At 41.6% G+C, this 27,974-nt stretch overlaps 3 protein-coding genes across 4 annotated transcripts; all 3 read right to left on the reverse strand.

The window, feature by feature from the left end:
* Nucleotides 1-431: 431 nt before the first annotated feature.
* ncam3 (neural cell adhesion molecule 3) lies at nt 432-5,186 on the reverse strand. Its single transcript, XM_028424803.1, has 16 exons — nt 5,029-5,186; nt 4,617-4,688; nt 4,333-4,530; nt 4,104-4,241; nt 3,837-3,980; nt 3,629-3,746; nt 3,358-3,512; nt 3,129-3,262; nt 2,904-3,036; nt 2,614-2,781; nt 2,406-2,525; nt 2,003-2,130; nt 1,746-1,914; nt 1,422-1,611; nt 1,208-1,324; nt 432-1,114 (listed from the first exon to the last, which is right to left on the reverse strand). The coding sequence occupies exons 1-16, from the start codon at nt 5,081-5,083 to the stop codon at nt 1,078-1,080; spliced, it is 2,076 nt and encodes a 691-aa protein (XP_028280604.1). The 5' UTR covers nt 5,084-5,186; the 3' UTR covers nt 432-1,077.
* Nucleotides 5,187-14,043: 8,857 nt separating this feature from the next.
* LOC114448616 (sulfotransferase family cytosolic 2B member 1-like) lies at nt 14,044-17,624 on the reverse strand. Its single transcript, XM_028425676.1, has 6 exons — nt 17,364-17,624; nt 16,125-16,333; nt 15,912-16,038; nt 15,694-15,788; nt 15,261-15,441; nt 14,044-15,166 (listed from the first exon to the last, which is right to left on the reverse strand). Exons 1-6 carry the CDS (start codon nt 17,500-17,502, stop codon nt 15,051-15,053), a joined length of 867 nt encoding a protein of 288 aa, XP_028281477.1. The 5' UTR covers nt 17,503-17,624; the 3' UTR covers nt 14,044-15,050.
* A 5,662-nt stretch (nt 17,625-23,286) lies between these two features.
* Nucleotides 23,287-27,456, reverse strand: LOC114448577 (sulfotransferase family cytosolic 2B member 1-like). 2 transcript variants are annotated; one of them, XM_028425607.1, is made up of 6 exons: nt 27,137-27,456; nt 25,349-25,557; nt 25,136-25,262; nt 24,919-25,013; nt 24,486-24,666; nt 23,287-24,391 (listed from the first exon to the last, which is right to left on the reverse strand). In XM_028425607.1, the coding sequence occupies exons 1-6, from the start codon at nt 27,270-27,272 to the stop codon at nt 24,276-24,278; spliced, it is 864 nt and encodes a 287-aa protein (XP_028281408.1). In that variant the 5' UTR covers nt 27,273-27,456; the 3' UTR covers nt 23,287-24,275. The 2 variants fall into 2 exon arrangements, with proteins under 2 accessions (XP_028281408.1, XP_028281407.1); XM_028425606.1 differs by lacking the exon at nt 27,137-27,456 and adding an exon at nt 26,426-26,628.
* Between the last annotated feature and the right edge of the window lie 518 nt (nt 27,457-27,974).

Below are 27,974 nucleotides of genomic sequence, written 5' to 3' on the forward strand. Positions count from 1 at the left end.
ATCTGGATATTCAGCCCATGCTCGGAGGTTCATAGGATATCTGTGAGGTTTAGATATGCTTTAATGCCGTATGAAAGAGAATATTTGACTTTTGAAAAATAGGGGGGAAAGAGTTGTTTACAATGAATATGGATTTGTCTTTTGTCGAGGAAAGTATTTGAATGTCTAGTATTCTCAAACGTTCATTTGATGAGCAAAAAAAGACATAAGGCTTTTTTTTTACAGTAAAATGTTTATCAAACACAAAAGATGGAACGTGTATATACAACCATGTACAGTGTCACACACACAACATTGCAAATGTCATAAAATGTCCTATGACATTGTCTGTCAAAACAAAAAAAAGCAGCAGCGTGAACTGTAAATAATAATTTGACTATAAATACAAAATAACTTACATACATTTATCACACATACTGTAAAGAAGGCTTTTTAAACTGTTTTAGTTATAGGTCCCCTACATGGATTCAAACAAATCTTTATGAAAAAGTGCTAAACAGCAAATATGGCTTTTAATTTTAAAGCCGTTCAGAATCAACATCTCTCATTTGATTATGGTATGGCAAAAAAAACAAAAAAACAATAAATATTAGAACACGTTATTTAACATTAAGGTTAGTATGTTTTAGTTTAGTATGTGTTGCCAGTTAAAAATACTTCTATCAGAATTTGGTGGTAATAAAGTTTAGATGATTGACATAAATGTTAAAGCTGCCACAAGAGCACAACAAAGAGAAAGGTATTTGCACCTTGCATCTCTGTAACATTCAGAAGCAGTAGGTAAACGTTTGTTGTGCCATTTTGAGTTTCTTTACAATAAGAAAAAATAAAGCAATTTACAGAATACATGGTAACAGAAATAGTTTTACCCTGTTTGAACACCGCATCATGTAAAACAACGTGTCATCTGGAAGCTGTGAGGAGCAGGCAGCAGAGGCCGCCCTGTCTTCTCCCTCCAACAGCCCAGATTTAGCACACCTCAACAAAGTCAGTATGTTCAACCTTTCCCATAGCATGGTGTGTTGTTATTACTCCTCTCTCTCCTGTATGTACACTTTGTTTCTTCACTTTCTGGCCTCATGCTTCAATTTGTTCTCTGACTGGTTGGGTTTTCCTGTGTGAAACAAAAATAATTCAGTGTTACAATGATCTAGTGAAACTGTATCAAGATGGAATACATACAGTCTCTGAATTAGAATTAACATACTCATGTTTGGTGAGAGGGGCCTTATCACATGTGACCTCTGTCAGCTGACCAGCTTCCTTGGTGAGCGTCTGAGCGCCCGTGGAACTCATAGTGGACATGCCCTTCAGGGTTACTTCTCTGCAGGCAGGACATATGCACATATTTACATTACGATGATGTCACACAGATGGAAACATGTGATATACGATGCTCTCTTTTCTAAACACCTACGTACCCCTTTGCTTCTCCTTCTTCGGCCATTTTGAGGCCTGGAACTTTCTGTCCGAAGAGTTTCACAGCGATAGACATGAGAAGGCCACAGTGATTTTTGTAGCAGCAGGTGGCGTCTACTGCCAGGAAAACCACTAGGAAAATGACCATGACGATGCCAATCACGCTGCCTTTGGTCATACTGCGGCTTTTAACTGAGAGCAGAGAGGAGAAAGTATGGATAACTTCAAACTGTACCGCAAATTACATGTTTTGTACTGGCACTCTCCTTTACAGCATGAGCCAAATTTTACACTAAACTACAGCAGGTGTCAGAAGATCCACCTACCAGGCTGCTCTGCAATGGTGAAGTTGAATGATGCTGGCATAGAGGAACCATTAGCGTTGACACCTGACACCTCCAGTTGATAGTCTGTGCCAAAAGCCAAGTCTTTGAGGGAAACAGCTTCTGTGTCAGGTGGCAACTGCACTTCTTTCCATTCAGTCCCTTCTGAGTCCTGCGGAAAGAAAACAAAAGGATCAATCACAAGAATCAGGTTGGTATTAGGCATATATACACAGAGACACACTCCCTCCATCGCTCACCTGTCTGTACCGGATGTTGAAGTGCAGCAGAGGGGTTCCACCATCATCAATCTGTTTAAGAGGGATAGAGAAGGTGTTGCCCTCCACTTTCATCTCCTCAGATGACAAAACTGGACTGTCTGGTTCACCTACAGGCAAAAGGAACAGGTCATCACTCTATGTATGGCTGCATTATTATTAGTGTTTAGACTATATCCAGCAGTTCAGTGATGCTTTACCTCCTGTGGATAAATGACAGTGGATGATGATGATGATGATGAGATGATGATGATGATGATGATGATGATGGCATGAAGAATAAACAAGAAAACAAAGTGATGGCAATGAGGTGAGGAAGCCTTTACATGCACACAGTGCTGCATATTCTCCTTTCTTATAGGTTGTTAGTGAGTGAGGAACTTACGTATGCCTTGGGTGCGAACACTGTTTGTCGACGAGAACTGTCCCAGTCCCACTGCATTCAAGGCAGCCAGACGCACTGTATACAATGTGTAGGGCTTCAGACTGGTGATAATAAGGGCATCTATACACACAGAAAGAAAATTGCATCATTATATAGGAGAACCACAATTACAAGCAAAACATAGTGATGATAACTACAAAATCTGTACCTGAGACTGGGACTGTGACTTCTTTCCACTGTTCTGTTGGGTTTTGCCTCCACTGCAGGACATAACTTGTGATAGGTGTTCCTCCACTGGTGGGTGGAGTTTTGAGTGAGAAGAAGACTGATGTGGCACCTGGAGAGGCCGTTAAGTAGTGAGGTGCACCGGGCTGGGCTGTTAGTCAGGAAGCAGGGTTGTAAAAGGAAGAAAAAGATACAAATACTATATGAAAAAAATGTAACATTTATGTAAGGTTAAATTCAGTCTATTTTCTCAGTACAAACTAAAACTCTTACTGTATATTGCAACATCTCTTGATGCATTTCCAGACGGACTGACAGCCATGCAGGAATATAATCCACCATCAGAGGGCATTATCTCATCAATCACCAAAACACCATCCACCACTCGGGGATGACCGGTGGAATCCTAACACAGGATAAAAAGAGGAAAGTCACATTGATTGAACACAAGTCTACGCCCATAGCTTCATAATGTTCATCAAGTTCATGTATTCTCACCAGTGTGCGTCCATTGAGCTTGTTGAGCCAGTACAGCTGAGGCTGAGGATGGCCCGACACATTACAGGGCACAGATACACGGTCCCCCACCGACACGTGCTGCTGCTCCGCTGGCACAAACACCTCCGGGGCCTCTGAAATTTCCATCATAAGTATAGTGAGCATTTTAAAGAAACATGTTGCCCCTATATTACAATGATGTATCAAAACAATACAGAATTAAACCAACCAAAGACATGAAGCATAATGGTAGCACTGCTCTCAGTTATCTTGTTGGTAGCAGTGCAGATGTACTCCCCATAGTCGGCCCTTGCGACAGACACTATGGTCAACTGGCTGCGGTCTGAGTTGAACTGATGATGGGAGGGGTCAAATGGCACCGGTCTGTAAAGAGTCAAATACAGATTATTCCTAAAGTTTTAATTCATAAAGATGCAAAATGTGTGACAGCTGCTTCAGACCAGTACTTTGTCAATATAATGCATAGAATCAGGTCTTACATGGTCCAGGTGATGTTGGGTTTTGGCAGTCCGTCCGCCAAACACAGCAGAGAGACATTGGTTTCAGGTCCAGCCATCACTTTTTTCACTTCTTCTCTCAGATGCACGGTAGGAGGAGCTGCAGGAAGAGGCCAATTTACACAGTCACTCAATACCTGAGACACATCACCGGATGAGCTGCTATCTAATTCTTGAAGAGGACACTAACCATTGACAACAACAGAGACAGCAAGTTGCTGATAGATGGGCCTTCCCCGGATCTGGGCCTTGCAGGTGTATGTCCCAGCATCCTCTCTCTTCACGTTTTCAATTAGCAGTGTATTATCAGACATGTGCCGCACACGCCTCCCCGCTGTTTCAAATTTAGGGTAATAATCAAACACTTAGAACATTTGTAAAATGAAGAAAAACTTAAAACTTTAATATAAGCCATTGTTTTGCAGAGTCCTTTGGACTGCTGGGTGCTGGTTCTCACCATCAGTGCGGATTTCTTCCCTGTCTCTTAGCCATTTAACATCCACTGCAGGCTGTCCTGATACCAGGCATGGCACCATCCCATTGGTGCCCACAAGGAACTCATGGTAGACAGGGGTACTTCCAAACGATGGGCCCTCTGACAAAAGACGAAAAGGTCAGGATATCACTGGATCTGCAATCATTTTATTTTGTGTGTGTGTGTGTGTGCGCAGACAGTTTTCACTTACCATAAACAAACACCACTGTCTCTATTTCATCTTTGTGTCCATTGTCAAAATCACAATGACAAGAGTATTTGCCGCTATCCTGCATCGTCGCCTTCTTGATTGTGAGTTTTGAAGAGGTCTCATCCACCAATGAGACAATGTCTTCATCGTCTATTTCCTCCCCATCCTTCTGCCACGTTATGTCTCCTTCTCCTCCAGCTAGGAGACAAGAAGGCAACAGGAGCAAGGTTTAAGATGAAGAGTTTTAAAGAAGTCACACATGTCAAATAAAAAAATAGACTTACCTTTACACAACAATAGGATCTCCTCTCCGATCAGAAAATCTTTTGTGCTTGCAATGATGCTCATCTTAGCATCTAGACAAAAGGACAGAGAAGGAGTCGTTAATTCAGACATGATATGTTTTATATCTCTGAAAACTGATGGAGATTTGATATCCTTACTCTAAACTGTAAATCATACTTTGAAGAAGTTGCTGTCTTTGTAATTTTAAAACGAGTACAATCCATCTGAAACATGTTGTTTATCCTGCTTATACAAACATGGAGTTTTTTAGATTTGAGACAAACCAACCAGATATTGGTAATTTCCTGAATTATTTCCTGCTTACACAAACCAAGAAATGCAGCATGTATCATCATTACAGGGCTGAAAGTCTTGATCGAAATCAGTGAGTGAAAAGTTCACAGATCTTACCTGTACTGTGCACCAAGAGCAGAAAGGCTGTCGTCAGGAGGAGCTGCTTCATCATGTTCACCTGAGTGCAGGATCCAGAAGAATTTCAGTCAGAACTGTCACCAGATGTGCTGCTGCTTAGTTTCTGTAACTCTCTGACATGCACCTGTTGCTTCCTATTCACATACGACAACTATGACAGAGAAGGGGTCTGTGTCAGAGGTTATATAGGGGTACAAGAGCAGATGACAGGAAATGAGAAGAGGGTGGGAGACTGAGAGAGAGAGAGAGAGAGAGTCTAGCGGTCTAGTCCCTCATCCCTCCTTAAACACTGTTGGTCATTCTTAAAGACAAATGGAATATGATGATCAATTCACAGCCTGTTCCTTTCCTAAGTCTCTCTCTCTCTCTTTCTCTCTTTGTTCTCTCATAGTCATTCTCTACATATCTCTTTTTCAATTTTATATATATTTTTAACTCTTTTTGTTTTTTGTTTTGTTTTCATTGCCTCTCTCTCTCTTTCTCTCAATCACCTTCCCCGCCCTATTCTCTGCCTCTCCCTGCAGGGATGAAAGCCAGGGAGGCAGCCCTCCAGGGAAAGACGAGATGGAGAAAGATATTTTTATCACGGCATCTTTTTTCCTCTCGCTCATTTAAAATGGGTCACAATCTCTTAAAGCACGTGCGTCAGACTGCCTGTGCCATGTCACTGTTTAAGTTAAAAAAGAAAGGCTTAAATGGTTATTTGTTCACTGAACTTTCATTAAACTCCTAATTTGTGATGTGAAGAAAACAACAAAATGAGATTTCAACCTGCATGCTGTCAACTAGCTAGTCTTTAGTGTTTCTTTATTGCGGCAATAGGTCACAATGGAGAAACATTTTCATTAAGAATGACCTTTTAATAATAATTTGTTGCTGTGATTGACATGAGAGGATGCTCACCACCACACACACATGACTGGACACACACATAAACACACACATAGACAGAACTGTGTCTTTGTCTAATCAGTCATCTGTCCATAAACCCATGATCTGACCACAGTTTGATGGTGAACTTTGAGAGCTTTGATGGTGGACATACACACACACAAGATTTGATAACACAGCATCACACAGTATCTCTGGTAGACTAAACCAAATCTTCATCCAACCGTTGGTTTGGAGTTAAAAATGTGGCCGTTGTGTAAAACAGCAAAAAACATCTTCCCTCTGAAAACTTGCTCCTTTCATTTCATGTCTTGGCTACTAGTTGCATCTCTGTAACTCAAAATAAAATGTCATCATGAGTTTGGGGCCTAGTTCTCATTATGAATTAAAAAAAATATTGAACTTTTTCACTGCAGACATTTTGACTGTTACCGTTGGACACTAGTGACCAGTGATGGCAGCTCTGTTTGATTCCAGGATTTCCAGAATGTCCCGGTCACACACATGGATCTGCCAAGTTTCTGCAGAAACTGAAGCAGCTAAATGGAATTCAGCTTTTTTCATCTATGCCAGATACACAACATTAATTTAATATTCTGTATTTATTTTGATCATTACAAAAAATAATCCCCCTTCCTGCATAAACATGTCTGCTGTTGGAAAAAAGGGTCAGCCAAATGACCTTTGTTGAATGAAACCCCCCAAAGACTGGCACACGTACACACACACAGTTTACGTCACTACCCTTTCATCTGCGTGGCGACCCCTGCCAGTCAAGTTTTGTTCCTCTGGGTCCAATCACTTTAATTGGCCAACAGCTGGCCTGCTCCTCCCACCTCCCCCTTGATAGCCTATCAGTGACTGCACACCAATGTCCAACCGGCCAATCAAACGTCCCAGAGTCCAAAGGGGCCGCCTATCAGGTTGATTATCAGAAGGTGTTATTATGGCTCATTAGAATGGAGTGTGCTCATAATGAGGGCCATTAACGAGGGTGGGAACACACTGACAGCTGCACCGCATCACGCCGTGTTTTTATAACACTGAATTTATGAAAATGAAAACTGATACCAGTTACCTGTTACTGGACAATCACACCAAACACAGCAGTGCACACATACTGTTGGCATAGTATACTGTCAAAGGTGATGATGGCGTGAAGCCAATTACTTCAGTAGTAACAGTGGATTAATCATGTATTCCCAAATTAAGAAATTCTGGCATCCTAGGATTATTCATGTTTTTTGGGATGAGCACATAAACATAAACACACAACATCAAACTGCAGAGCACTCTTAATTGATAGGTGAAGGGCCCGAACCCCCAAATCCATCCATCCATTTTCTAAACCCTGTTCAGGGTCATGGTGGGCTGGAGTCTATATCCTGCCTATATCTGCCTATTGCAAAGCTAACAAAGAGAGACAAACCACTCACACTCACATCTTTGGCCAATTTAGAGTCCTTGAAGGCACATCTTTTTGCAGGAGGAAGCGGGAGTACCCAGACACATGGAGAACATGCAAACTCAAATGAAAACCATCTTGGTGTAAAGCGACAATGACAACCACCATGCCACTCACCCCAAAACCATTAAGAAATTCATTAAATTCAGTATTATGTATTTCTCTTAAATCTGCTTTAAATATATAAAAAGATCTGCAGCTGTTTTAAATGTTACATACTACCTGAAAGACTTTTTAGATGGAACATATGGAGTAAAAAAACCTCCACATTATGTGTCAAACTCACCAAGTAAAGACACTATAATCTCAAAGTTACATAAGTTGATGGGATCATATTGGTGTGGTGTGGTGAGTACCACAGTTACACAGTGCTCTACATCTAGAATGTAATAATCATGTAAATTTACATAGCACACAAACAGGAAATGTAAATATTAAATTAAATCTAAAACATTTGTTGTAAAGTTTTTTTTTGACTATTTTTCACTCCTTCATGGTGATGACCATCATTTTGATTTAAAATGACAAATTCAATGACAAGTTTAAGGAACAAAGGTCTGTGATACTGTCCCATTCAATGTAACACACTTGCTCTGGAGTAAATAATACCTCATATATACATAGTGAGTCATAACACACAAGCACGTAACACAGAGGCTGACAGAAACAATGCAGTGACAGCTAAAGACACGAGGACGAGACAGGCAGGAAGGAGTGAGAGACAGAGACAGACTCTCGTGACTGGAGAAGACACACCCTCACTCTCCCCTTTGTGTGAACAAAACAGACCTGTGTGTGTATGTGCCTCTCCTCAAGTATCTTTACTACACCGATAAGGGTTTATTTGGGGTCACAGTAAACAGCTGTATCTAAAATTATGTTACAAGGCGAGAGGATGAGTGAGTGGGAAGCAAAAAATTAAACTTTAACTTTTTAACTTTTTTCTTTTTTTGTAACGTTTTATTGTCAACCTGACACATGCCGTGTTTAGAAATGCAGACAGAAACAATGGAGTGATGGTATGTAGCTATCAGGTAGTGAACACACGTCGTCTTTGCCAGATCAGGATCATTTCATAAAATTATGTAATGCAGCGATGCAACAGATAAGCACAAGAACATCCATTTGGAACTTGGTGAGCTGAGAACACACTTTTAGAGAAGTTTCACTCGATCCAGATCAGACAGCAGAGATGCTGTGCTTGACAGATGGACAGACAGATGGTTGCAGATTGACAGGGTGCATCATGCTGGGGTTCAAGACTAGAAGAACTTTAAAAGTCTGGTTAGATCCCCATTGTTGTTTACATTGCTGTGTATTTTAGGCAGTGACATCAACTGGTAATGCAGAGCACTGTCAAAGACAGACAATAACAGGTTGCAGAATCTGTAAATATTAGTACATAGAATCTGATTTTGTCATATTAGAGCCATGTGACATGTGATTTTATGTGCAACTGAAGAAGGAAGTTGGCATATTTTAGACCCCATAATCCACTGTCCATATCTGGAAGACTTTTAATTCATGCTTAGTTTGTCAGCAGCACTATGAAGTAAAGATGTTTTTAGGGTTCATGCTGTATTGTTAAGAGAAAGATTGCAGCTGGTATTAATATTTGCATAGTAAGCACAGTTTCCTTGCATGCAGAACTCTTGTTGGTAACATAATCACTGTTACTAAAATAACGACAGACAGGACGCTGTACAAAAGGAATATTTCCCTTGTCCCCTATTCTCTCTATTGTTATCAATGTGAAAGTGACAGCAATGTGGCTTCATGCTATTTTTATCCAGTTTATATTTATTCACTGAAAAAACAGACATCCGAGGTTATCCAGACCTGTATACGCCAGCCATTGTTGTCACACAAATAACTAATAAACAAACACTGCACTGTGTTGTATACTGTAACCTTGCACGCCCCCCTTTTGCGTCCTTTGTGCGTGTAGATATTCTGGAGTGGTGCAGCATTTTGCCTGACCCCTGCACCTTCATTCAACAAAGGCTGTGACCTCGACTATTTGCTGGTCAATGCTTCTTCTGACCTCGTAAACTCGTGGTGGATTATCAAGGGGCAGCGACAGGTGATAGATGTGATCATGTGTTTGATTGATTTTCCCATGATCCCTGAATGATGAGCAAGAGGAGAGTTGTGACAACAAAGCGTGGTGCAACTCGGATAAATAATTTTTCAGGCAAAGCTATGTCCCTCATCAAACAGCTGCCTAGTCTAAACAATCCTGAATGTCGCCATCAAGTCTGTCACCAGATCTTTCATCAGAACATCGAGAACATCCAAACCCGCTGTGGCAGATGCAGCTGCAGATGAGCGGTTGATGTTCTATCGCTGTGATTAAAACACCGCCTGCACCATCAGAGTGTGAGAACTGAAGACTGCAAAACCCACCGCTGCAATCAATCTGCTTTCTGATCTTTACTCTTGTTGCTGGATTTAGAACTTTAGGGATTTGTTTCCATTACATGAACATAAATGTCCTTGAGTGACCGTGAGTGAGTCTCCATCATCTAGCAGCCACCATGTGAAAACTGCCCAACTTTATGGATATAAACACATTTACAGCCTTCATGACAACTGTATGAGGGGAAACTGACTGGTCTGAAATCTATTACAATGAAAAAGTACAAATCTGTCATCTGCAGCCAGTCTGCGTCAGCTGACTCTGTCAATGAAAGTCACTGAAATTCAAAATACAATCAGCAACAACAATAGAAGGAAGACAGATGGTAGGCCGCTGTGCCATAAGCCCGTCTAAAATTAAGCATCTTTACATGTGAGCTTAGACTAATTAGCTATTTTCTGTTTTTTCATGCAAACATGCGTAAGCCGCTTTTGCATGTCTCATCTCAAACGTCTTTCTATTTCTATATATAGTTTATTTAGTTTCTAATTACATAAATAATATATTTCTGTTACAATGGAGCACTCCGGTTACAGTTTACACTGACATTATGAACTGCAGGGGAAATTGTTAACCGCAAACCAGTTTAGAAATACAAATAGAAAAGTTCACCAGAATGGAGCCCTGTTTATTTTGCTTCCAGTTTATTTTGCATACCATCACATGAGTGAATGAATTTATGTCTAAACACTGAGACGGGCTGCATGCGCTTTGCCTGCCGCTGATATTTGACTAGAATTTCCGTTAAGGATGTTTTCCTCTAAACAGAGAACAAATGAAGAAAAAGAAAGTATATTTTAAAAACTGGCTCTGGTTTAAATGTGTGTCAGCGATATGAAGAACAAAAACAGACTCTTGTGAGAAGTGAGCCGTCGTAGGGGGGGACAGAAACAGAGGGTCAATGCAGACACTGGCACGTACTTCTCCATGCAGCTTTACTGTAAGTAGTTTGTTGGGGTATCTGTCAGGTCTTATCTCTGCCTCTGCTGCTGATCGAGGCCTTTTTCTTTTGTTCAGCTGTTGCCTTGGGGAAATGGTGAAAGGAAAAGAAAATAAATCCACACATAAACACATACGGTAAACCCGTTCTCTTCATCACATTCTCACAAACACAATAAGTATATCAGATTACCCCAGATTAGTAAAACATTCTTACAGGTTTATGTTAATTGATAACCTTTCAGTTATATCAGTAACTGTGTGTTAGACCCCACATATTAATAAATGTGCAGAAACTTTAAGCTATATGTTCAACAATAACAAGTGTGTTTAAAGTGGTGTGAAACAATACATTGTAAAATACATACGGTGCTTTTATAAAATCCCATGTTACAGATGATGTCACATCATCTTGGATTTGTCTTATCACATTATGATCAGTAACATTTAATGTCTGTGCGCCTGCCAGTCTGACAAAGAAACCTGGGCCTGGTAAAAACCTACGTGACTGTTGTTGTGTCTGAGCCTCATTCAGGGATTTCTGTTGTTTATTTTCTTTAGTCTTTTTTGGGCCTCCCTGACCACATCCTCTTACGCTTTTCAGCACTACTCCTACCGTCATCCCTGTCAGACCACCCCCCCTCCCCTTCCCACTTCATTGCATGTATAGTGTCATGATGCATGCAGGAAGAGAGACGTGCAGCTTCAACAATACACATATCAGCTGCAGCCAGGAGACATGCGGCAGATGAAGCAGTGGCACATAAAGGAGACACTTTGAGAGGTCATCTGAGGTTATACAAGATGAGTAAGTGCTGTGCAGTTGGTGCAGTAGCTACTAGATAATGTTTTCTTTACTTATAAACAGGCTTTTATAAACTTTTAGTTAAAGAAGGAGCCCAGCAGGTGAACATTTTAGATGTCCTCTAAGGCCACTTGCCTGCAGGGCTTTCTGACTGGTCCTCTTCCTCCTCCTCCTCCTCCTCCTTCCTTCTAGGCTCCCTGTCTGACTGTCTGTGTCTCTACGTGACCAGTCCAGGGTCCGTCAGTGCCAGTGGAGGCCGCCGTGGCAGCAGATAACACTAACAAGCTTCCTGCCATTACTGCTAATTGCCCCAAGGCCCGGAACTCTGCAGACACCCTGGGTGGGGCGTGACCGAGGAGTATGCGTGTCTGTGTGTGTTTTTAAGGAATTTAAGTTAATCGCACATGTGCCAGTGCTTCCTACCTGATTATGTGTCAGCTTCTCCATTTCTGAAGAAGCTGTGTTGTTTTGGTAGTGGCACAGAGGAGAGGATGATGTGTACTATGGCACACTGCAGGAGGGTGGGAGAGATAGCGTGTAGCCAGATAGATGGATGAACTGTATGTATTGGGTTGGCCTATCACAAAGCAGAAGAGGAAAAGTCTGTAATGAAAGCTGGCTGACGTCAGTGAAAATACAGAAACAGTGGCACTCTCGGAAAGACATGGGTTTGTCAGTCCTAATATAATGAAGACTGAATACTATAACTCATCTATAGCAGATAAAAAGTGTGTGGAACTTTATATAATATTTACTAAACAGTGTGTATCACTAGAAAGCATGGAGCAGGGATGGTCCATTGGCCACTGGAAGGAGAGGATGTTTAGATGTGGCACTGTATGCTATCGCTGGTCTATCTGCAGATGTCTACAGCAGGCTATATGACCCTGGGGATGGCTGACAGCAGGCTGAATGTGTATAACAACAAGGATGCCAGCAGGGCGCCACAAACAAAGGAGGTAGTGTAGCTGATTTGTGTTTAAAGAGACGAGAGACATGTAGCCATGTTGTGTCTTTTTCACTGCTTCTGTTTCCAGAGCCTGTTTGGTCAGGAGTCAGGCATCTAAACCAGCTTTCAGCTGTGGCTTAAAAGGTATCCATGTGACACATACACTGGAAATGTTAACAGTGAACTTAAAAAACAACAGCCTGGCCGAATATTAAGAAAAAGGCCGATGTATACTGTGACCAGGATGTTAAAATAAAGCTCATTTTCAGTATCTTCAGCAACCAGGTTAGACTGTAGTTGTACTATACTTGTATGTTGATTGGTGAATACACTTTACAGGCTCTCCCAGCAGGTGAGTTTAGACTTGTGGTAAATAGATTATGATGAATTACATAAACCCCTAAGTTTAATAAAAAACAACACAAAAAAACAAGGAATAATGGCCTCGAGTGAAGGTTCATCGGCTTAATGCCAGCATTGCTCCGGGCGCTGAGAGACTTAAGAAGACTCGGCCGACTGAATGTTACAAACTTTTTAAAGATTACAGGATCTTCTAAGGACTTATTGGCTATCTTGTGTACTGTAATATGTGTGTGTGTGTGTGTTGATGAGAAGAGGGCATCAAAGCAGGCCAGCATCCTGTGGGCAGCCCAGGGCAGGACCAGTGGGCACAAGGCGGCAGCGAGGTGGGTGTCCTGAAGCACATCGTCTGCCTATACACACACACACACACAAACCCACAAACACACGAAGCCGCCCCCAGGCAGCACAAAAGGCCATCATGTAATTGAAGCAGTGTCAGAACTCAGGGGAAAAGGACACACACACAGAGGAGCTCTTCTGAGCCTTTCAGGATTTTTAACACAGATATAAAGTCAGTTCATCATGTTAATAAAAAACACTGTATTATTAAATAGTTTGTGGATATTTATAAAGCATGTTTTACCTTGAAGTTATTTTGTTATTGTGCTTTCCAACCGTGTCAAGGGTTGAGAAAATTTTAGAGCAATGAGGTACATGAGAGGTGCAGTGGGATTATCTGTCATACTAAAGTTTAGTAGTGTCATAATGATCCTAAGGCCTCTTTTGCAAAACGTACTGCAGTCAGCATATACATATAGGTAAATCCTAGATAATAACATTTCCTCTTTAATATTCTTCCCCCTGTAGGCCAACATTTGAGTATGCATGAATAGTGAATGAACTGAGCTAAGCAGGCAGGGTGGAGGTGTCTGGCTGCCACCTGGTGGTTGTGGTTGAATCCTTCCCTTTTTTTTTTTTACTACTCCTTTCTGTCAGCTCTTTGTTTTTTGTGCCCATTATCATTCACACTGCCCTGCCTGATCTTGCCTTATAAAAACAAAATGTCTGTGAGCAGTGATGTGAACTGTACCGCGTACACTCAGTGTGCATGCCGGACATTTTAAATGATAATATCATCACTCATTCAGCAGATGTGATGACAGACAGCCAAGCATGACTGAACGTTATTTTCTGTATCTACTGAGTAATCGACACAAAAAGAAACAACTTTAATTTCTTTAATTTGAGCCTGAAAAGTAAGAGAAGTAAGTACCACAAAATACACCCAGGAAGACATCAGAGTAGATAAAACAGCATAATATCCCAGTAAACACCCTTCGTTAATAGGTACAACAGATACTACCATGTATTTTATGATAACAAAAGTCATAGTAATAAGATAACTAACCACTGTACTGAGAGGAGCTGTATGCGAACATTTGGGGATGTCTGTGAAAGTTCAATACAAACAACATCCTGTCATGTCAGTCAAAAAACACCTCCACCAACACACAGCAAAATCCGACAAGCAGAAACTACAGCGGAAACAAAACACCTCAGAAGAACTCTCAGAGACAGACAGAAACAAAAAGCACAAGCTGATGTATTTATGTGTTTAACGGATGCAAATTGGGGAGGGGGGGGGGCATTTCTAATGTCTAGGGTCCTTAATTACCACTAAAAATACAGAAAGTGAAAACTTTCATTGACCTCTTTTCATGCAATACTTTAAAGTGCTTCAACTGCAATTCCTTGCATTTAACCCCATTAAATTAAAATCCAGGAGTGCCTCTCAGTAGTTTTAGCTGAAATGCATAAATTAGCACAAGATCACATTTAAAAGGCAGAAAAATACCTGTGCTGCTGCACAAAGCCACTTTAAGTTGAGATCCCAGTGATGTAGCAGCACCTTCTTACTATAGCTTCAACACAAATTGCACAAACATGGTTAAGTCCCGTTAAAGCACACTGACAGATTTCAACCTACCGTTACTGAAGTACCTTGTTTAAATACAGACTTTTCATATTTATGAACATCTCATAATAAAAGGTGCAGAGAACTTTCACCCGCTCCTCTCACTTCTTAAACTCAATAAAAGGTCTTAGACATACGATTAATATTAAAACCAAAGTAACTCTTGGAATTTTGGTCCAATTAGCACCAATTTCCTATTCCGATTTAAAGTGATCAATACAGGCCTAGGATTCTCTCTGTGCCTCCAGCTGCTGGTTAGTCCAGGCTCCATGGCAGAGAGAAGCTCTCCCCCTCCAGCTCTTTCTCAATGGCAGATTTGAACCGGGCCAGCTGCTCCGGGCTGAAGTGGTTTTTCCAGTCACCAGTAATACCTGACACCAAAACACAAACAGAGAGAAGGTCCACAAACTTTTAACCTGACTTAAATGCTTAGCTGGTATGTTGTGGGAGTCCTTAAGTCCTTACCTTTCCTGAGAAAATGAGACCTGTCATTGTCCATGTACTGCTTAGGGACCAGGCTGAAGTTAGACATGTTGTTGGCTTTCATGGTCTTGAATGAGCAATGCTCTGCTATCTTCTGAATGACTTCTTCACTCAGGTTACGACCCAAGAAGTCAGACATACGCCTGAGTGCCGCAGGCAGGTCCTGAAAGAGACATACCAACTCACATTCTTTCATTTCTGTAAAACGATGCATGTTTCTGCCTGAAAATACTAAGAATGGGCTTTGTCTAAGTCCAGGTATTAATACAAGGTCTTTTCTTGTTCAGCTCAAGCCAACCATTTTACCATCAATAAGCATCCAGCTAATGCATGTAATCATTCTTCAAGTGAGTCACTGTTGGCGTTTTTCCTTGCAGTTAAGTGTTTTTGTATGAATATGAGAATATTTTTTTACCTGTACCATTTCTTCATACGTGACATACATGATCCTGTCTCCCAGCTCTGTGTTTTTCCAGCTCTTCACATGGTCTGTCCATTTTCCAAACAACACTGCAGAACACAGATGTTGGACCACCTCATTATTTGATTAACCACTGCACGGGTGACTTAAAATCACATGGAAACAAACTACATGATCTTCCTGAGGACGATCGTCTGTATGTGACCTCTGACCTCTGCCATCCAGAAATTTCTCCATGAACTCTTCAAAAGTTCCTGGATCCTCGAGGAAAGAGGCCATCTGGTGGAAGTAGTATGAAGACACTAAGACGTCCTTGGGGTTTCTCAAGACATTGATGACCTATGACACAAATGCAATGTGATCAAATGCAAAAACGTAACCGGTGCAGTGTACCATTTCTGAATATGGAATCAGACAATCCTCACCTTGGCTTTGGAGGTGTGAAAGGAAGCAGGCAGGAGTTGGTAGGGAAAGTGAGTGACGAATGCCCGGGGAGACGGTAACTGATCCACAACCAGAGCCATTCTTGTCTCCTCCAGCCAGGGGACCCGGTCCCAGTTAGGAATAGTGAGGACTGGGGTCAGATCCCCCCCATTCAGCAGCAGCGGGAGGATCTCCTGCATCCAGATTGTACCTGCAAAAAAAAAAAAAAAAAAAGCAGGCGCTGTTAACACTCGTGTAAGCACTAACTTAAGAGTGAGGAAGCATAATGATACTTGAACAGATCCCGTTTGTTATGCATGAGCTGACACATGGTTAAACTGCAGGGTCACTTAAAGCAGCTCCTGTAGAAACGACCAAACAATAAGTCACAGTTTTTAACCAGCAGACATCCCTCTCAGCAGCCACATACAATGCAAGCTTGTATCATGTTAATAAAGTTATGTCCGTTTGGAACAGCCCCCAGGAATTTGAAATCTGAATCAGAATCATAGCAGGAAGCCAAGAAAAATAACACATAAATGATCCACTGACAGGGTGGGGAGGGTGTGTGCAATGACACAAAGACAAGGGGTAGTTAATAATTTTATCCTTTAACATATTTTTCAGAGTGGAAGAAGGAAAATAATCAACATTTTGCTAAAAGTAGAAGAAGACCAGCATCATCTCCACACAGGAGACACACACCAATCCAAGAGGGGTTAGCCTCCATCACCCTGCAGGGTTCCCCACATTTTAGACAGTAAATTATAGCTAGCTGGCAAGCTTTGTGGTTTGAAAACTTTGGGGTCTTAAAGTAATATTGCAAGTTTAAGTTATCATGTTTAGGCAACCAGACAAAACCAGGATTAAAAGAAAAAGACTAAAAAAAGGTAAAACCATTACATTCACTGTTATAATTAATTCTGTTGCCCTATTAATATTATGTTGGATTACTTCTATATTAATCAACCTCCTGTTTTAGCAGCATAGTAGAAATATTGAGGACCCTGCTCTGAGGACGCTCCTGTCTATCTGTACAGCTGTGGCCCCTAAAGTGTCCCTGTAGCTCAACAACAACATTTCACCACATGTAACACAAAACAGCCGTGTGTTTCTGACACGCCTGGACAGAGAGGACAGCGTGAGGCAGGAACCAAGGTGTGGATAAAAGTAAACTTTATCATGTAGGCTGCCACAGAGACACCGAGGAGAAATCACCGCCTGCGCTGGAAAACACTCACCTGACTTCGGGTAGGTCACAACCAAAACGTCGTCGTCTTTAAAGGTGAATTCACGCGCAAACTCCAGACTTTCAGTGGAGTGAGTTTCACAGGGAAGCATAAGTCCACCATACATCAGGTACATCTGATCTGAGGCCATAATGTGGCGAGGATTAAAGTAGGGGTGGGCGAATCGATCTAAATATCGATAGTATCGATACCAAAGTTAGGATCAGTAATTACTCGATACTAGCGTGATGAGATCGATATTTCTGTGGAAGTTTCTCTTCTATACCTTCAGCAACTTTACTCGTACTCCGCCCCTCATTCTCCACTCTGCCGGAGCAGACGGAGCTCCTGATTGGCTGTAAAGTACAGCTAGCAGAGATGGCAGAGAGGAAGAGGAGCGCTGTTTGGAGTTATTTCACAGCGACAGACGAGAAGAAGAAACTGCTACTTGTGAGGTGTGCAGGAAAGCGACCTGCCACTGTGGAAACACAACTCATTTACACTAACATAAAGCAGCAGAGCCCAAAGACCTCGAGCTGCAGAGTAAACGGAGGGAGGAGGAAGATCCCCAAACATGAACCAGAGACAGTGGTCACTGACAAAGGCTTTACTGCAAAACACAGGTAGATGATTTAAAAAAAGTGAAGGTTTAGATCATCATATCACCAGCTGAAATAAATCTTGTTTTTCTCAAATTCCAACATATATCTAATAAAGTAATTATATAAGTTTATATAATTATATTTATTTCAGTATGATTAATATAATTATGCTTTGGTGATAACTGTTAAAGGATCTTTATTCTTCATATTTAGGCTACATGCAGGTAGGTGTTAAACTTTTATAAAAGTATCTTAGTCATGCTGTTTCACCTACATGATTCACAAAGAGCCATGGCTGTCACAAGGAGCATTGCTGACATGATTGTGAAGTTAAAATTTCAAACTTATACAGTTCTGCACTTTTGTTTGCAGCTTGATTTACTTAACAAATGTTTCTAGTGTATTATTATTCTGCTAGTCCCCTAGATTAAAGACAAACTGGGCTACCGCCAAATCCAAAACAAGGTGGGTGCACTGCTGCCTTCACGTACAGTGGTACAAATCGTAAAGCGCAAAGTGAAGACTTAAATATTAAATCCTGCGTCTCAATCTTCAGTAAAATAGTTATCTTATTTTAAATCAACAAATCATTACATCTGCCCCAAACGAACGATTCCACAACAATAATTTAGAATCAAACCTAAACTTCCGAGGGGACGTGAAGGTAGCATATAACTTCCTGATGTCAAAGATAACACAATGAAAGAAATTCCACTTTGAGTGCTGCCAGAGCTGTTGTTAAAATTGTGTTTTTTCCCCCACATATTATGACACAAATGCTCTTAAAGTTAAGTAAACATGTGTCAACATGAACCACTCAAAGTAAAAGACACGCATCAAAGTGTCAACATGCAGATGGGCAGAGATAAGGACACAGGTGCTGAAGCTGCTGATGGTTTAAACGCTGAGACTGCAGGGCCTAAAGGAAGGCTTTAAACAGTAAGAACAGAGAGAGAAGATGTGAGAACAAACACACTGTACCTGACTTGGGATAAGTCACAGCAAACACATACACACAGAGGAGCTCTTCTGAGCCTTTCAGGATTTTTAACACAGATATAAAGTCAGTTCATCATGTTAATAAAAAACACTGTATTATTAAATAGTTTGTGGATATTTATAAAGCATGTTTTACCTTGAAGTTATTTTGTTATTGTGCTTTCCAACCGTGTCAAGGTTTGAGAAGATTTTAGATCAATGAGGTACATGAGAGGTGCAGTGGGATTATCTGTCATACTAGAGCAGGGGTGGGCAATTATTTTTTTGCGAGGGCCACATAGTCTTCCATTAGAAAAGCAAAGGGCCACATTTCTTTCATAAATAATAATATGAATTGAATTGGAGATCACTGGCACAGTATCTTTATAAATATGTTCTTGTTTCATCACTGTAAGCAGTGTGTGGTGGCATCTCGGTGTCACATCGGTCGGCGAGTTGGTCATTGGGGTTTATAAAGGTCAAATATACACCTGTATGCTCTATGACAGTTTTAAAGCTACAAGAATTTTGAATCGAGGTGTTAGTCAAATCTTAATTCTCTCAGTTAGTTCTGAGTGATAAGACGAATAAATACATGCTTACTTGAACCCTGCCAGGACCTTCCCCCACCTCAGCTCCATACATTACAGGCCAGTAGAATGAGTTTGCTCATACAGACCTGTCCTTTTTCATGTTTCCTGGATGACTCACCAAATTGAAATTAAAGTTCTTACTTTAATTTGAGCCTAGTTTAGTTCTAATCTAAGGAATGGATTACAACTGAAGCTGAAGGTTTTTATTTCACTATATGAACTCAACGCTGACCTCATGTCAGCCTGTTCTTGTTTTGTAAAATGACATTTTCTGGTAAAATAAAGGTTAAAATAAATAATGTGATTTAACCACATAAATACATTAATAGCATAAATACTATAATCAGATATATGCAACTACTAAAGTTACAACAAGGCAACTAACTGATTAATAAAACAGCTTTTGGTGTTATTATTTATATGTGACTATGGGCATATGACGTAGTTTATCTCAACGGTAACCGCGTTTCACCTTAAGTCACCTAATGGTTTGCTGCGTTACCAGCTCTGTCTGTGCTGAGTTGGGGTGCGCGATTTTCCATTATCAAGAACTTTGGCCGTGTTCTCTGTGAACATATCCGCGCGTGTGTGTGAACGCGGACGGGAGGAGAGAGAGAGTTGCGCGGAGTTGAATGAATGGAAAGAGCTGTATTATAAAATCGCATTGGCGGAAAAAAAACCACAGAATCAATGTGTGGCGGAGGGTGTTGATGATGTGAACTGGTCTGTGTGTTTAGTGCTCACTCCTCTGTCCTCTGTGTGTGTGTCCAGATCCACTTTGAGTGTGTGCTGGTTGTATGTTGAAACACACTCCCGCACAGAGCAGCACAGATGATGTGAAGATATTTTTACAGAATAAAACCATTAGAGTTAAAACTAGTTTTAAAAACGATCAAATCCCAAAGCTCTGAAAGTTGGACAAGATCTGTGCTTTTTAAGAGCAGATGACGATGTCGGCTGCAGCTCCGCGGTAACATCTGAATGCGCCGTGGAGTTTCTTCACGCTTTACCGTACATTTCAGCATAGTCGCGCAGCATTTTTAAAGTGTACACAGCGGGACCGTAGCTGTGTCTCATTTCAGGGTCTGCATCCTTCGGAGGACGCAGCCTACGCGGTCTCAGGAGGCCGCGTCCTCCTGAGGATCCTCCGGAGGATCCTCAACTGTTGGGAAATGGGACGGTCTGGCCTTCAAATCACTTCCTGATTGTGGCGCGACGTCATAAATTTTGCCCCGGGAAAAACAAAAGCAGCGACAGCGACACAACACGGACTACACAACAAACGGGACAACAGTGTGGATTTAGACATTTGGAATTTTTTAATATATTCATTTGTTGTTGGAGGAAGAGGAGAGGCGGCTCCAGCGGCAGCAAAACCGGTGACGGCTCATTTTCTTCAGGCTGGGAGAGCGCAGTGGGGAGGTGACGTTAAGCTGCTGTTTAACCATATTATTGATCATAATTAATATACCGGTTACTGAGCAAACGCTAGATATATAACCAGTAGATAGGCAAATATGATTAAATGTAATTTATATTTTATTCAATTGTAAGACTTGATACAGGGTCTGTTTGTAATTTTAATACTTTAAATTAAATAGCTACATGTGTAAGAACCCTGCAAATAACCCTGAAACCACTGCTTTAATGTGTCATTAAGCATCAGGTCTGTCACTGCACCAGAGAATTACTGCTGGGTGGAGGAGAGTGGGGCTCCCTGCAGGACCAGCTGTCTGTCCTGGAGGAGGTGTACTGACCATCATCACCTTTGGAGGGTGAGGATACATATTTTATAGCTTTTCATATTTTAAGCTGCTTTGGAAGCCGCTCTGTTGAGGTTATTATTTTTATTTTTGCCCTTTTTAAAAACATCTTTAGTAACATGGCAGCCGCCGATTGTCAGCTCTGCAAACCCTGATGGACGATGTGGTGGACAGAGGAGACAGGCACCCCCCTCCCCAAGATGATGTCCCACTCACAGCCAGAGGACTCCATGATCTTCACCGTGGCATCGTCCAGTCCAGCAGCACCAAGGACTCCTGCTCAGCCAAACATTTATATATATGTTCTTTGTGAATAGTATTTTCTGCTGATTTTTATAAATAATAAACTGTACATTTTCATAATGCCCACTGGTAAATAGTTAGAAATGTTCAAACTGTGTCTTTGTAAATATTGTACATAACAGAACAATAAATGATTTACTGAGAAGTTGTTCAAAAGTTTACTTAAATTATAAATAGGTGAAAACACATAATGTAACAAGGTTAGAAGAGTTTGAGAACACAAAGACAAGAACGATTTAATAAGTGACCATTTAAATAACACAGAACATAAAATCACTGCTGTCCACCATCCTCTGTATGAGCTGATGTCTGTCCGTTCTTTCTCTCCTCTCTCTCCCTCTCTCTCTCTCATCTCCCTCTCTCTCCTCTCTCCCCCTCTCTCTCTCTCTCCCTCCCTCTCCAGCCTCATCTCCTCCGTTATCAATTGTCAGGTTTCTTCTGTTTCTCTCTGCTCCTCCTTCAACAAAATGCCAACAGGCAGAATGACCGTTTGATATAATAACCATAATATTGCTCCTCACGTGAACTATACTTTATACTATACTACAGTAAACAACAAGAAACAACATTCAATCAAAGCGTTTAGTTTACAGCGCCTCGTATCAACAGGACGTCATGTTTGTAAATATAAAACTCATTTTTTTAATGCCGGTGTCACTACTAGCATTTTAAAACTCTCGAACTACTGCTCTTTACTTACATTTAAATGTGAATTCGGCACTCCTGCCGCTGCCGCTCGCTTGGTCCGTCATTGTACTATTGGACAAAAAGTAGGTCCGCAAAGCATTGTGGGATATTTAAGGCCACGAAGGATGGTAGCGATGCATCCTCCAAATTCAGGCAAAAGGAGGACGCATTTGGAGGACGCATTTGAAGGACCCTTCGACTTTTGGCGAATTGGGACAGCCTTCGTGCAGCTTTGTGACATAAGTGGCCTTAAAATGCGCACTCCGAAGGATGCAGACCCTGAAATGAGACACAGCTCGTGTCTCTCCAGAGAGTAGATGGGATGAAGCAGTACTGCAGCTTTGAAGAGACAAGGAGGGTTGGAAAGACGTTAGCGGTAATGCCGTGCTGACAGCTGACTTTTGCTGCCTTCTTTATTTTCTTTCTTTCTTCTTTTTTTTTCTTCTATTGTGTGTAAGGTCCGCCGGCCGCATTGAAGACGCAAGCGGGCCGGATGTGGCCCGCGGGCCGTACTTTGCCCAGGTCTGTACTAGAGTTTAGTAGTGTCATAATGATCCTAAGGCCTCTTTTGCAAAACGTACTGCAGTCAGCATATACATATAGGTAAATCCTAGATAATAACGTTTCCTCTTTAATACTCTTCCCCCTGTAGGCCAACATTTGAGTATGCATGAATAGTGAATGAACTGAGCTAAGCAGGCAGGGTGGAGGTGTCTGGCTGCCACCTGGTGGTTGTGGTTGGATCCTTCCCTGACCTGTATTTTTTTTTTACTACTCCTTTCCATCAGCTGTTTTTTGTGCCCGTTATCATTCACACTGCCCTGCCTGATCTTGCCTTATAAAAACAACATGTCTGTGAGCAGTGATGTGAACTGTACCGCGTACACTCAGTGTGCATGCCGGACATTTTAAATGATATCATCACTCATTCAGCAGATGTGATGACAGACAGCCAAGCATGACTGAACGTTATTTTCTGTATCTACTGAGTAATCGACACAAAAAGAAACAACTTTCATTTCTTTAATTTGAGCCTGAAAAGTAAGAGAAGTAAGTACCACAAAATACACCCAGGAAGACATCAGAGTAGATAAAACAGCATAATATCCCAGTAAAAACCCCTCGTTAATAGGTACAACAACTACTACCATGTATTTTATGATAACAAAAGTCATAGTAATAAGATAACTAACCACTGTACTGAGAGGAGCTGTATGTGAACATTTGGGGATGTCTGTGAAAGTTCAACACAAACAACATCCTGTCATGTCAGTCAAAAAACACCTCCACCAACACACAGCAAAATCCGACAAGCAGAAACTACAGCGGATACGAAACAACTCAGAAGAACTCTCAGAGACAGACTAAATAAAAAGCACAAGCGGATGTGTTTATGTGTTTTGGGGGGGGGGGGCATTTCTGATGTCTAGGGTCCTTAATTACCACTAAAAATACAGAAAGTGAAAACTTTCATTGACCTCTTTTCATGCAATACTTTAAAGTGCTTCAACTGCAATTCATTGCATTTAACCCCATTAAATTAAAATCCAGGAGTACCTCTCAGTAGTTTTAGCTGAAATGCATAAATTAGCACAAGATCACATTTAAAAGGCAGAAAAATACCTGTGCTGCTGCACAAAGCCACTTTAAGTTGAGATCCCAGTGATGTAGCAGCACCTTCTTACTATAGCTTCAACACAAATTGCACAAACATGGTTAAGTCCTGTTAAAGCACACTGACAGATTTCATCTTACCGTTACTGAAGTACCTTGTTTAAATACAGACTTTTCATATTGATGAACATCTTATAAGAAAAGGTGCAGAAAACTTTCACCCGCTCCTCTCACTTCTTAAACTCAATAAAAGGTCTTAGACATACGATTAATATTAAAACCAAAGTAACTCTTAGAATTTTGGTCCAATTAGCACCAATTTCCTATTCCGATTTAAGGTGATCAATACAGGCCTAGGATTCTCTCTGTGCCTCCAGCTGCTGGTTAGTCCAGGCTCCATGGCAGAGAGAAGCTCTCCCCCTCCAGCTCTTTCTCAATGGCAGATTTGAACCGGGCCAGCTGCTCCGGGCTGAAGTGGTTTTTCCAGTCACCAGTAATACCTGACACCAAAACACAAACAGAGAGAAGGTCCACAAACTTTTAACCTGACTTAAATGCTTAGCTGGTATGTTGTGGGAGTCCTTAAGTCCTTACCTTTCCTGAGAAAATGAGACCTGTCATTGTCCATGTACTGCTTAGGGACCAGGCTGAAGTTAGACATGTTGTTGGCTTTCATGGTCTTGAATGAGCAATTCTCTGCTATCTTCTGAATGACTTCTTCACTCAGGTTACGACCCAAGAAGTCAGACATACGCCTGAGTGCCGCAGGCAGGTCCTGAAAGAGACATACCAACTCACATTCTTTCATTTCTGTAAAACGATGCATGTTTCTGCCTGAAAATACTAAGAATGGGCTTTGTCTAAGTCCAGGTATTAATACAAGGTCTTTTCTTGTTCAGCTCAAGCCAACCATTTTACCATCAATAAGCGTCCAGCTAATGCATGTAATCATTCTTCAAGTGAGTCACTGTTGGCGTTTTTCCTTGCAGTTAAGTGTTTTTGTATGAATATGAGAATATTTTTTTACCTGTACCATTTCTTCATACGTGACATACATGATCCTGTCTCCCAGCTCTGTGTTTTTCCAGCTCTTCACGTGGTCTGTCCATTTTCCAAACAACACTGCAGAACACAGATGTTGGACCACCTCATTATTTGATTAATCACTGCACGGGTGACTTAAAATCACATGGAAACAAACTACTGATCTTCCTGAGGACGATCGTCTGTATGTGACCTCTGACCTCTGCCATCCAGAAATTTCTCCATGAACTCTTCAAAAGTTCCTGGATCCTCGAGGAAAGAGGCCATCTGGTGGAAGTAGTATGAAGACACTAAGACGTCCTTGGGGTTTCTCAAGACATTGATGACCTATGACACAAATGCAATGTGATCAAATGCAAAAACGTAACCGGTGCAGTGTACCATTTCTGAATATGGAATCAGACAATCCTCACCTTGGCTTTGGAGGTGTGGAAGGAAGCAGGCAGGAGTTGGTAGGGAAAGTGAGTGACGAATGCCCGGGGAGACGGTAACTGATCCACAACCAGAGCCATTCTTGTCTCCTCCAGCCAGGGGACCCGGTCCCAGTTAGGAATAGTGAGGACTGGGGTCAGATCCCCCCCATTCAGCAGCAGCGGGAGGATCTCCTGCATCCAGATTGTACCTGCAAAAAAAAAAAAAACCAGCAGGCGCTGTTAACATTCGTGTAAGCACTAACTTAAGAGTGAGGAAGCATAATGATACTTGAACAGATCCCGTTTGTTATGCATGAGCTGACACATGGTTACACTGCAGGGTCACTTAAAGCAGCTCCTGTAGAAACGACCAAACAATAAGTCACAGTTTTTAACCAGCAGACATCCCTCTCAGCAGCCACATACAATGCAAGCTTGTATCATGTTAATAAAGTTATGTCCGTTTGGAACAGCCCTGTCTCTGTGGAAACACATCCACAGTCAGTCATGCTATCTGACTGAATGTTTATTAAAAAAAAAACAGAGAAAAATAACACATAAATGATCCACTGACAGGGTGGGGAGGGTGTGTGCAATGACACAAAGACAAGGGTTAGTTAATAATTTTATCCTTTAAGATATTTTTCAGAGTGGAAGAAGGAAAATAATCAACATTTTGCTAAAAGTGGAAGAAGACCAGCATCATCTCCACACAGGAGACACACACCACTCCAAGAGGGGTTAGCCTCCATCACCCTGCAGGGTTCCCCACATATTAGACAGTAAATTATAGCTAGCTGGCAAGCTTTGTGGTTTGAAAACTTTGGGGTCTTAAACTGCTGCTCTGAGGACGCTCCTGTCTATCTGTACAGCTGTGGCCCCTAAAGTGTCCCTGTAGCTCAACAACATTTCACCACATGTAACACAAAAATCACAACAGCCGTGTGTTTCTGACACGTCTGGACAGAGAGGACAGCGTGAGGCAGGAACCAAGGTGTGGATAAAAGTAAACTTTATCATGTAGGCTGCCACAGAGACACCGAGGAGAAATCACCGCCTGCGCTGGAAAACACTCACCTGACTTCGGGTAGGTCACAACCAAAACGTCGTCGTCTTTAAAGGTGAATTCACGCGCAAACTCCAGACTTTCAGTGGAGTGAGTTTCACAGGGAAGCATAAGTCCATCATACATCAGGTACATCTGATCTGAGGCCATAATGTGGCGAGGATTAAAGACAAACTGGGCTACCGCCAAATCCAAAACAAGGTGGGTGCACTGCTGCCTTCACGTACAGTGGTACAAATCGTAAAGCGCAAAGTGAAGACTTAAATATTGAATCCTGCGTCTCGATCTTCAGTAAAATAGTTATTATCTTATTTTAAATCAACAAATCATTACATCTGTCCCAAACGAACGATTCCACAACAATAATTTAGAATCAAAACCTAAACTTCCGAGGGGACGTGAAGGCAGCATATAACTTCCTGATGTCAAAGATAACACAATGAAAGAAATTCCACTTTGAGTGCTGCCAGAGCTGTTGTCAAAATTGTGTTTTTTCCCCCACATATTATGACACAAATGCTCTTAAAGTTAAGTAAACATGTGTCAACATGAACCACTCAAAGTAAAAGACACGCATCAAAGTGTCAACATGCAGATGGGCAGAGATAAGGACACAGGTGCTGAAGCTGCTGATGGTTTAAACAGCTGAGACTGCGGTGCCTAAAGGAAGTCTTTAAACAGTAAGAACAGAGAGAGAAGATGTGAGAACAAACACACTGTACCTGACTTGGGATAAGTCACAGCAAACACATCGCTGTCCTCCACTGTGAAATTCTCTGCAAACTCCAAGCTCTCCTTGCTGTGGGCCTCAGGAGGAATGAGCAGGCCTTGGTACTGGATGTACTTGTGGGATGACATGAGGACTCTTCCCAGGGAGCTGGTAGCTTAAACGTCTGTGAGCCTACACTGTGCTTCTACCTCAGTCTAACAGAGGTAGTCCTCCTGTGACATACAGCCCCATTTCTCTGACCTCCTCCTTATTTGCCCGGGCTGAACCACTTTTTCATAGTGTAGTAGTTTTTTCCCCTCGCTCTTTCTGAGTAGCAACGCTGCACTGTGCTGAAGGTGTCATATTTCAGTGGGAGGAATCAAGCCCTGATAAGTAAGTGTAGCGGGTCAGTCTGAATGAAACCATCCTTGAACATATCTAAACTGAATCAAGCTCTTAGGAAGTAGACACAAACAGGGCAGTGCTGTGGTGAGACAACACAGGAGGGTGTGCTCTTTGACAGCATGTGTGTTCTGCATACTGAAGAATGCACTCAGTGTGTGCCAGACCCTAGAAAGCCTCAGTGATTCTATGCTATGCATGATGAGGTCTGATAATCCCTTGAAGTGTAATTGGACCTGCATAAGAGTTGGTACCTCCCTGATCAGTGCTCACTGGAATCCACAACATCAGACTAATGCTATTGTGTCTGTGCAGCAAACATATACAAGCAGCAGCAGTGTATGGACACACACACACAGAGCAGTGTATGTCTGTGTTAGGTAACAGCAAACTCCATTGTGGCATCATAATGAGTGCATTGTTAGGCAACAGGGGCCCCAGCTGAGCGA

This window comes from Parambassis ranga, chromosome 16 (genome assembly GCF_900634625.1).
Source record: "Parambassis ranga chromosome 16, fParRan2.1, whole genome shotgun sequence".
Lineage (NCBI taxonomy): Eukaryota > Metazoa > Chordata > Actinopteri > Ambassidae > Parambassis > Parambassis ranga.

Bases quoted from the DNA above. Each gene is read 5' to 3' on its own strand.
- ncam3 (XM_028424803.1), bottom strand. From the start codon at position 5,083: ATGATGAAGCAGCTCCTCCTGACGACAGCCTTTCTGCTCTTGGTGCAC. The intron at 2,131-2,405 runs GTAAGTTCCTCA...TTTTGCCTGTAG, and splicing joins TGTTCGCACCCAAGGCATAC to GTGAACCAGACAGTCCAGTT. The intron at 1,115-1,207 runs GTATGTTAATTC...TGTTTCACACAG, and splicing joins GCCCCTCTCACCAAACATGA to GAAAACCCAACCAGTCAGAG.
- LOC114448616 (XM_028425676.1), bottom strand. From the start codon at position 17,502: ATGGCCTCAGATCAGATGTACCTGATGTATGGTGGACTTATGCTTCCC. The intron at 16,334-17,363 runs GTGAGTGTTTTC...TTTTTTTTGCAG, and splicing joins TGTGACCTACCCGAAGTCAG to GTACAATCTGGATGCAGGAG. The intron at 15,442-15,693 runs GTAAAAAAATAT...TGTCTCTTTCAG, and splicing joins CGTATGAAGAAATGGTACAG to GACCTGCCTGCGGCACTCAG.
- LOC114448577 (XM_028425606.1), bottom strand. From the start codon at position 26,564: ATGGCCTCAGATCAGATGTACCTGATGTATGATGGACTTATGCTTCCC. The intron at 24,667-24,918 runs GTAAAAAAATAT...TGTCTCTTTCAG, and splicing joins CGTATGAAGAAATGGTACAG to GACCTGCCTGCGGCACTCAG. The intron at 24,392-24,485 runs GTAAGGACTTAA...TTTTGGTGTCAG, and splicing joins GTCTCATTTTCTCAGGAAAG to GTATTACTGGTGACTGGAAA.